This window comes from Leptopilina heterotoma, unplaced genomic scaffold (assembly GCF_015476425.1).
Source record: "Leptopilina heterotoma isolate Lh14 unplaced genomic scaffold, ASM1547642v1 Lhet_47, whole genome shotgun sequence".
Taxonomy (NCBI): Eukaryota; Metazoa; Arthropoda; class Insecta; order Hymenoptera; family Figitidae; genus Leptopilina; species Leptopilina heterotoma.
The window spans coordinates 184,621-195,332 of NW_025111098.1; the positions used below are offsets into that span (position 1 = coordinate 184,621).

The 10,712-nt window shown below is 26.3% G+C and overlaps 1 protein-coding gene across 2 annotated transcripts; it reads left to right on the plus strand.

Annotated features, from left to right (window-relative positions):
* Nucleotides 1-50: 50 nt before the first annotated feature.
* On the plus strand, nt 51-9,858 carry LOC122507516. Of its 2 annotated transcripts, none has more exons than XM_043620267.1 (4): nt 51-186; nt 2,668-4,701; nt 8,809-9,098; nt 9,536-9,858. In XM_043620267.1, the coding sequence occupies exons 2-4, from the start codon at nt 2,672-2,674 to the stop codon at nt 9,709-9,711; spliced, it is 2,496 nt and encodes an 831-aa protein (XP_043476202.1). In that variant the 5' UTR covers nt 51-186; nt 2,668-2,671; the 3' UTR covers nt 9,712-9,858. The 2 variants fall into 2 exon arrangements, with proteins under 2 accessions (XP_043476202.1, XP_043476200.1); XM_043620265.1 differs by having other exon boundaries at nt 85-413.
* Nucleotides 9,859-10,712: the final 854 nt, after the last annotated feature.

Sequence of the window (10,712 nt, forward strand, 5' to 3'; positions counted from 1 at the left end):
TTGCATTTGCGTGTGTGTGAAAGTGTTTCTTTCCAGTTGGCTAAAAGGAAAGCTAGGTTCCCGACTGAAGCCGAAATTTCCCGAACTGCAAAGTAACGTTATTATTCTCCTGTCAAGCTTTACTTTTCAAACATTTCTAAACTTTTATTTTGATTAATTGTTACAATTTATTCATTTACATCAAAAGTAAGTAAAAGTTATTTCAACAAGTAGATATGGCGATAGTAATTCACCAAGTTTTGAAAATTGGAAAATTTTCATTATTACCTGTAACCTATAAACAGAATTATCACTGAATTCACGTGCGTGCACTGTATCAAAATATACAATAGTTTTTAATGTTATTGCAGTACGTGTATGATTTTTATTGTTTTGCAACGAAAGAAAATAAGAAAGTGAATTGAAATTTGAAGGTAGTATAAGTTTTTATCAAATGTAATATTATTTATATGCATATTTTCATTTTTTTATTACTTTATCTCACTTATCTATAGGATAAAATTGGGTTTATTTTCCAATAAAAAAAAAAGTCCAGTCTTCGCACTCATCTACTAAAACCTACAATTTACTATTTTTTGCTACTATTTGGGAACTTTTTTTATATTTCAGACACTAAAAGCTACTATTTCTGTTTCTTTGGAGAAATTCTACTACTTAAAATTCGCTAATACTAGAAATCAGAAAACTATTCTCAAAAATTATAATCAAATTCTTTAAAACGATTTAATTATTTTCAAAAAATATTCCAAATTCAATTATTTTTAATATCTATTATTTTCATAAAATTTTCCAAAACAATTCAATTATTTTTAAAAAAATTGATAAAATTCATCCAAAATTCAATAATTTTCATAAATAATAAAATTTCCATAGAAATTCAATTAATAGAGAATAACATTTTCAAAAAAGTTACGAAAAAATCAATTATTTAACAAAATTTTTATACAATTCTTCACAATAATTCAATTACTTTCATTAATACTAACACTGTTCATGGAAATTCAATTTTTTAAAAAAATGTTTCATAAAATTCTAAGCAAGAATTCAATTATTTTCATAAATAATAAAACTAATCAATGAATTTCAATTATTTTTAATACTATTCTAAATTAATTAATCGAAAAATTCAATTATTTTCAAAAATAACAAAATTTTTCACAGAAATTCAATTCTTTTTGTTTATTTATTTATTTAAACATAAACGGGTTTCAAATAAACATTTTAATAAAATTTGTCGCAATAATTCAATTATCTTCATAAATAATAAAATTCTTCTCAAGAATTCAATTATTTTTGAAAATTATTTTTATAAAATTTTTAGCAACTATTCAATTATTTTCATAAATAATAAAATTCATCGCAGTATTCAAATTATTTTTAATACAATTTTACAGGAATTGCTAAAAAAATGTAATTATTCTTAAAAATTTAATTTCAATTCCTCGAAAAAACCAATTATTTAAAAGATGTTTTTTTTAAATTCTTTGGAAGAATTCAATTATTATATACAAAAATATTAGAATTTTTCACATGAATTCAATTATTTTCAAAAAATTTTTAAAAGTTGTTCGAAAGAAATAAATTATTTTAAATAAAATTTTGATTAATTTTTTTTTAATAAGTCAATTATTCTTTTAGATTTTAATAAAATTCTTCCCGAGAATTCAATTATTTACATAAATGATTCTTCGAAAGAATTCATTTATGTCGATAAATGGCAAAATTATTCCCGAAAATTCAATTATTTTGAGGTATTTTAATAAAATTCTTTCCAAAATTCAATTTTTTTTTAAATAACAATATTCATCACAAGAATTTAATTATTTTTAAAAGCAATAAATTTCTTCTTGGAAATTCAATTTTTTTTACAAAATTCTAATAAAATTGTTGACAAAAATTCAATTATTTTCATAAATATTAAAATGTTTTTTAGGAATTTGATTATTCCTTGTAAAATTAAATTATTTTCAAAAAATATTTGCAATTCAATGATTTTCAATGGCTGTTTTCGACGATTACTCGGAGTTACTTCTAGTAGTGATCAGTGGTGCTTAATATTGTATAACTTTATTTATTTAATGCACACTTTATTTGTTAGTAAACTTTACAATATTGAGAACAACTGATCACTCCTAGGAGTAACTGGGAGTAATCGCCGAAAACAGTCATAATATACTATTTTCAAAAAATTTTTAAACAATTTTCAATTTTTGAAAAAATGTTTGTAAAAATCTTCGTAAAAATTAATTTCTTTTCATGAATAATAAAAATTTTATTTAAAATAATTGAAGTTTTGCAAAGACTATAGGTACTATTTAAAAAATTAATTGAATTATTTCAATAGATTTATTAACATTTTAGAAAATAATTGAATTTTTTATAAGAAATTCTAATTTATTATAAACATATGTTTTTTTTAGATTTTATATCAAATTTACGAAAAATAGTTTATTTGTCATTAAAAATACATAGAAAAGAAGTGCTTTGAGGCATAGTTTAATATTTTATTACACAAAAGAACGCAATTTTTTCGATAAACAAAAAAGAGAGAAAAAAAAGGAGAAAAGAAATTCCTATTTTTTCTCCTATTTATTTTTGAACCACAAACATGCATTGAATGCAAATAATAATTTTATTCATCATTTTAATCAGTAAAATTTTCCACAGCAAAATGTCCGATGTCGAGACTTCATTCTACAACGAGGATGTATTAAAAGAAAAGTCGTCACCGGTTGACAATAAAATTCCACGATCTCCCGCCGTTGCTGCCTATGAATCGTATGCTGCTTGGAGAAAGAAAAAATTCCCCCCGAAAGCTCTGGACTACAATGCAGAAGATTACGTTCCACCTTCCGCAAAAAATGCCAACGAAAATTACTCAACTCAGCGGCAATCGGATTTTGATTCCAAAAAATCGTCATATTTTCCCACCGACGATGAAAATCCTGCAAACCACAATCAACCGGATTCAAGGTTACCACCGAGATCGTCCTATTTTTCCCCAGACTTGGAAAATTTACACGTCCCGCAGAAAGTGCAGGAAAGACGATCTTTTCCGTCGCACGAAAATCGGGAAAAATATAATCCGAATTTGTTTCAAGGAAACGGATCTACGGTCCAATTGAATTCTAACGCTGCTCGAAGATCTTTTCCAGAGAACAGAATTTCTAGGGAAGCTGAAAATTGTTTGAAATTGTATTCTTCATCGCCGTCGGATTCGCGGCAGAGGAGTGTTTCTACTCCTCGTAGACCTTCGCAATTTCCCGCTGGTTCGAAGAGGTCGGAAGGTCAGAGGGAAGTGAAGAGCGGAATTCCGGTGGAATACAGTCGTCGAGCGAGTCCGAACGCGAACGCTTTACAACCGGTTCGATGTCAGGAATACAGACCTTTTCCGACTCACTCGACATGTCCGGTCGATCACAGGAGTCGTGATTCAGAGAGTGGAGAAATGGTCAAAGGCCTCTTGAAATTGATCGACAATCAGAACGAGCAAATAAAGAACCTTCAGTCGCAGCTCGATCGCCTGCTGTCGATTCACGAGGAAACTTTAAAGGACCGAGCGAAGTGCATGTGCTCAATGGAGATTTCTCGACAGAATCCTCAGATTTGCATGCAAGCTTACAACGCCGCTCTGCAGAGGAAGAGCGCAATAACGGACAGTTACTCCCATCACGATTTGGCGAAATTTCCCGAATTCAATCAAGGGACGACGAGCGATGCTTCGAAGAAGGCCCTGATGGAGAGGAAAGTTTCCATCGGCGTCATGACCAGTTTCGAACTGACGGTTCAAAACAGTCCCTTTAATAATGAGGCGGAAAGTCAGCCGATAGAAGAAGAAGAAACCTACCAGGAAATTGCGAATCCTCAAGATATTTCCAAGAGGAAACCGAATCTCTTTTCCCGAATGCCGAGCGCTTTGGAGAACATTACCGAAGACTCGGAGAGTCATCTGTCCTCTAGTCAGCAGCCGAGCAGCAATTGTTTATCTTCCTGCAAAGGCGGAAACACTCAGACTCGCAAAAGCACTTCTCCTAATAATAACCCTCAAAATACTGCAAATGTGTTTAGTCACTACAGTCGCTCGAACAGTCCCAACAATTTGAAAAGAGCAAACACCCCCCAATCTGAAAGTAACTTCCGGAAACCGGACAGGACAGAACTTACCCCTGGACAAAAGCAAGGACAAAGTAGGACAAAAGTAGGGACGCAGGAAATGAAAAGCTCCTCACCGACAGTCGCTTCTGATCAGGATGAGGAAAACTACAGGGAGAAGGAAGGAGCTCTCCTACGGCAGAGGAGATTCGACTCGAGGGAGATTGAGAACAAAGACAACTTCCAGGAAGAAAGCTTGGTTCTGGGGGAAGAACAAGTCCAGGGAGATCGCTCTCCTCCGAGTCCGGCGCCGAGCATTCACATCGACATGCAGGACTTCTCGAGTGAAGAGGGCAGCGTCCTCACGAAACGAACCCCTAGGGTCGGGTGGACCTTCTACAACAATGTCCTGGGACAGGTGAATCACATTCTGCAGAATTCTCCTCTACAGGATCCGCACCAGGATCCTCGCAACAAGAAGGCTCCGCAGTTGCAGGAGCTGGATAATAATCTTTTAATCGACACTGTGAAAGCTGCGACGATGGATCAGTTGACGAAGCTGGGAATCAGTTTTGCAGACAATGAGAGAGAAGCAAACGCTAATAAAAAGTGAGTTTTTGTTCTTTTTTAATAAGTACACTCGGCTTTCGAAAAAATAGTCGAAGGAACTAAATTCATAAATCGTTGAGTGATTACGGGTTGATTCGCCTCAATAATATATCAAGTTTGTCTCACGGTGGTCTTAAAACATTTTAAATACTTTTGACACATGCCCTTTCCAATTTTTGGATAAAACGTTTCCACACCACCGGCAGAATTGATTTTAACTTAAATCAAAATCGCATACTGGGCCGATTTTTTTAAAAACTTTCCTTAGGAGTTAATTAACAGGGTGTCTACTAAAAATATGACTTAAAATTCCAGGACATTCCAGGACAGATTTCTTATTTTTCCAGGACATTTATATGTATTCTTCCCACAAGTCAGCGAAGTCAAGGAATTCAGGGAAAAGTCAGGGATTTTTACTAAAAGTACTGGAAAAAATTAAATTTTTAGAAATTATAGGAAAATTCTGAAATTTGATGTCTTTTTTGTTTGCCTTATAAACTATGAAATTGACAAGAATTCTAATACAAACCCATCAATTTTTTCTATTTTTGACAATAATTTCTTTTTAAATAACTTTTAAATAACTTCGCCTAAATTCAATTATGTTCAAAAATTTTTTTAAATTCTCGTCCAAATTTCAATTATCTTTATAAATAATAAAATTCTTCTCCTAAATTCAATTATTTTCAAAAAATTTAATAAAATTCTTGGCAAAATTTCAATTATTTTCAAAAATTTTCCTCATTTCAATTATTTTTGATATCTACTATTTTAATAAAATTTTCCAAAAGAATTCTATTATTTAAACAAAATTTTAATAAAAATTTAACAGGAATTCAATTACTTACCAATTTCTTTTATAAATTTCTTCACATCAATTCAATTATTTAAAATTTTTTAATGAAGTTTCTCCAAAGAATTCAAATTTCGAAAAATTTAAATAAAATTCTTTTAATAGGAATTCTATTATTTAAGAAAATGTTGACAAAATTCTTTGCAAGATTTAGTTCATTAAATTGCAATTTTAATAAAATTTTCCTATACAATTCAATTGTTTTCAATACATTTCTTCTTAAGAATTCAATTATTTTCACAAATAATACATTTTTTTATAAGAATTCAATTATTTAAAAGAATTTGAATAAAATTATTCGCTAGAAATCAATTATTTTTTTTCTTGAGAATTCAATTAATTTTAAAAATTTTGATAAAATGCTTTATAAATTTGAAAAATTATAATAAAATCCACAACGTTGATCAACGAAAAATAATTGTTCACTTAGTAAATTAATTAAAAATGACGCAGCAATATTGACACAAAAATATTTAGAAAAAAGAGATTGATGTTTATATTTTCATAATAATTATTTTGCAAATTAAATTTACAATTAAATATTAAATTAAAAATAATACTTGAATGCATTAAATAAATTTTTTTTCGTTGATAAAAGTTGTGGACTTCAACTTCGTATTATTTTCTTAAAATACAAAATTTTTTCTAGAAATACAATTATTGTCAAAAATGTTTGTAAAACTCTTCGAAACAATATTCAATTATTTTCGTAAAAAATCAAATTTTTCTAAGCAATTCAATTATTTAAGAAATTTTTCCACTAATTTTTTTGCACTAATTTTATGCAAATTCTATTTTAAATAATTGAATTCCTAAGAAATTTCTATTAATTATTCATGAAAAGAATTTGAATTCCTTAAAAGCATTTTATTATTTATGAAAATAATTGAATTTTTGCGAACAACTTTATTAGAATTTGTTTAAACAATTGAATTTGCAAGAAGAAATTTATTACTTTTAAAAATAATTGAATTTTTGTGATGAATATTGTTATTTATGAAAATCATTAAATTTTGCAAAGAATTTTATTAAAATACCTCAAAATAATTGAATTTCTTGAAATAATTTTGTTATTTATCGACATAATTGAATTCTTTCGAAGAATTTATTATTTATGTAAATAATTGAATTCGTGGGAAGAATTTTATTAAAATCTAAAAGAATAATGAAATTTAATTAAAATTGTATTTAAAATAATTGATTTCTTTCGAACAATTTTATTAAAATATTTGAAAATAATTGAATTCCTATGAAAAATTCTAATATTTTTGTAAATAATTCAATTATTTCAAAGTATTTTAAAAAACATTTTTTTAAATAATTGATTTTTTCGAGAAATTGAAATCAAATTTTTTAGAACAATTACATTTTTTGCACAAATTCCTGTAAAATTGTATTAAAAATAATTCAAATTCTGCGATGAGTTTTATTATTTATGAAAATTATTGAATTCTTGATACGAATTTTATAAACATTGTTTTAAATAATTAATTTTTTAGAAATATAATAAATATCAAGAAAATTATTAAAAGTTTATTTTAAATAATTGAATTCTTGTGGAAAGTGGAAAACTTTATTTGTAAAAATAATTGAATTTTTCGATTAATTAATTTTAAATAGTATTAAAAATAATTGAAATTCTTCGATGAGTTTTATTATTTATGAAAACAATTGAATTTTGGATGAATTTTATCAATTTTTTTTAAATAATTGAATTCTTTTGCGAAATTTTATGAAAATACTATATGTATAGAAAATACAATTATTTTCGAATATTTTTGGAAATAGTTGTATCGTTTTAAAGAATTTGATTATGATTTTTAAGAATACAGGGTGGCCGCTGGACCGGGAAAAACCGGGAAATGACAGTGAATGTTGATCTTGACCGGGATTTTGGAAATTTTTTTTTAAAAACACACATTATTTTGTGAGAAAAAATAGAAATATTTATTTTATGACTTATTAATTATATTTCATTAAAAAAGATTGAATAATCTTCTATAAAATATATTTATTTTGGCAGGGAATTTTATGAAAAGTACTATAAAAATATTCAATTTCTAGAATTTATAAGAAAATTATGAATTTTGTTGTCCAACGTAACAGACTTACAAAAAGAAAATATTAAATTTAATTTTAAATTCTTTCTATTTCTAACAATAATTAAACAAAATATAATTTTAATTAAATTTGTTAAAAAAATTTTAAAGAGAAAAAATTTCACATCCTATAAAATATTGAAAAATAAATCAATTTAAAATTTTTTTTTGCAATAATATTATAACAAAACAAATTTGAATTATTAAAAATTTGAACTAATTAGAACAAAAGTGATACGAAATTTATATAAATTAATTTTTAAATAATAAATAAAGTTAATAAAAATAAATAAAATTTCTTTTCTTAGAAAATAAATTTTAAAAAAACCGTATTTTGCGTTAATATCAATTAGTTTTTTTTCAATTATTGATAAGCAAATTTTTCTATATTTTAGAATGTTAAATTAATATTATTATAGATTGAATTTTAAAAAGTTTCAAATTGAAGTTTTAGAAAAGTTGAAATTTAAAAGATTTTAATTAAAAATTCTGAATAAGTTAGTTTTTTGAAATATTTTTATTCACATTTTTTCAAATTAGTTATGTTTTTAAATATGTAATATTTAATTGAAAAAATTTCAAATTATACAAAATTTCATGAAATTGTCTTGTAAACAAGTGGATTTTAGAAATATTTTAGTTAAAATTTCTTTCTAGAAAATAATTGAATTGAAATTTTGAAAATAATTTTTAATAATAGTAACAGTAGCAATTCTTAAAAATTATTCAAATTTTAAGGATTTGAAATTTGAATACCTATATGGAAAAATAATGGATAATAATTAAATATTTGTTTCAAAAAATCTATTTTAGTTCAAAATTATTTTTAGTATTAAAGATATTCAAAAAAATGTATTATAAACATATTTTGGAGTTTCAATTATTTTTAGAGTGAACTAAAATATTTTTAGGGTTTGGGAAAAAGTCAAAGTTTTGTCTAAAAATCAGAAAATTCTTTCAATCTTTCATGGAATAATTCATTTTTAGAGTTATTTTATATGACCGGGAAAAATAATTTATGACCGGGAAATGACCGTGAATTTTTTTTTATGAAAAAAGTGGCCACCCTGGAATAGATTTTTGATTTCTAGTATTAGCGAATTTAAAGTAGCGGAAAGTAAAATAATTGTTTGCTAATGTAAGAGAACTTTTTAGAGTAACTTTCGACACTTCATATTACTCTCGGCTGAATCCGGAAATAAACATGGTGCAAGGTTCGAGTATCATGACAGAAACGAGCACGAGCATGCACATGAAAGCCCTGGCCATGAAATATTTGAAGGAGGAGCAAATTTCTGATGCAGTGCAACAGAAACAAAAGCGAGATGCGTTATCGAATCTGATGGTCAGTAATGTTCAGGGCACCACTAACATGTCCTTCGCTACGATGCGTTATTTGCAGAGGTACCAGTTGCTCCCCGAGAGCATGAATGGCTTAGTAGAAGGTAAACTTTTCAATTTCATTTTTTGCTTTTTCATTCAATTTATAGGATCAGATTAAACCACAATACCGCATCTATATTCTTTTTATATTTCGATTAATTTTTTTTATTTTATATTGATGGAAATTCTATTTCTCTTTATTTTGTCTCTTTTTTTCTAAAGCTCGCATATGGATATTTTTCCAAAAATTATTCAAATTCCAAATGACAAAAAATTATCAGTCCTATCAATAAATTTCCATCTTTTTAATCTTGGGCTAATTTCCCATTACTTTATTTAACGTAATTTATTTTGTCACCTATTTTTAGAAAATAATTCATCTTATTTAAAAGAAAAGGTATTGTCCGATTTTTTCATTAAAGCTCTATGTTATAAATTTTCGAAAAAGAATTTAAAAAGATTGGAATTGTAATAAAAATTGTATCTTCAATTTCATTAGATGAAGGTAAGGAGAATTTCCAAGCGCACGATATTGGAAAGAATCGGGAAGCAATGCCACAGAAGCCACGAATAAACTTACCGAGTCGACCGGCAATTGCACCGGTAACAAGACCAAATTGTCCCAGCAAAATTTTGGACATTTCGACACTGAAACAGCAGCCGAAACTTTTATGAAACAAGTGATAATGACAAGACTTTAACTTTATTTTATTACTCACATAATATATATTCTTTTTTGTACAATAGATCAAATTAAGTTAAGGTAGAAGTTAGTGATTTTAATTATTTTACAATATTAATAAAAGCTAATAATTATTATAATTAAATGCTTTTTATTCCTGCTAACTAATTATTTTATTCGGATTTTATTTCATTTCTCCAAGAGAGAAACTGAAAAAATTAATTTCAATACAAATGCGATTTTGTCTCATATATCAGGAATTTAGATATTCGTTGGCAATCGAGACTCTGTTCATTTATTTCCTGTCCGAAATTAGTTGCACTATCGAATTGTCTTCTCGCTTCCTCCAAAATTCAGATTTCCAATTTACTAATTGTCAAGAAGAAGGATACAAAATCTCATTTTAGTTAGTAGAATGTTGATTTTTTAATGATATTTCTAAATAATTTGAAGCAGTTTTAATTTATGTTACTCTTAAAGAAATAATTATTATGATATAATATAATTTTATAAATAATAAAACTCTTCGCAGAATTTTTATTAGTTTTAATACAATTTTAACCGAATTCCTCGAAAAATGTAATTATTCTTCAAAATTTTACTACAATTCGTCGAAAGAATTCAATTATTTAAAAATTTGCTGATAAAATTCTTTATGAAAATTCAATTTTAAGAAACATTCAGTTATTCAATAAATTATTTATTTTTGTAGTTAAATAATTGAATTCTTGTTGAATTTTCTAATATGAATATTGATTTAAAAATAAAATTCAATAAAAATTTTAGAAAATAATTGAATATTAAAAGCATTATAGCATTAATTTTTAAAAACAATTGAATTTTGAAAAGATTTCAAATTAAAATCTATGAAAATCTCAATTTTTCATTTTTTTAACTAACATTTCCGTAGAATTAACTTTTTTCTTTAGATTTTATTTTAATTTTTTAAAAAATTTATTTGAAGTCGTAAGAATTTAATTATTTTTATAAAAAG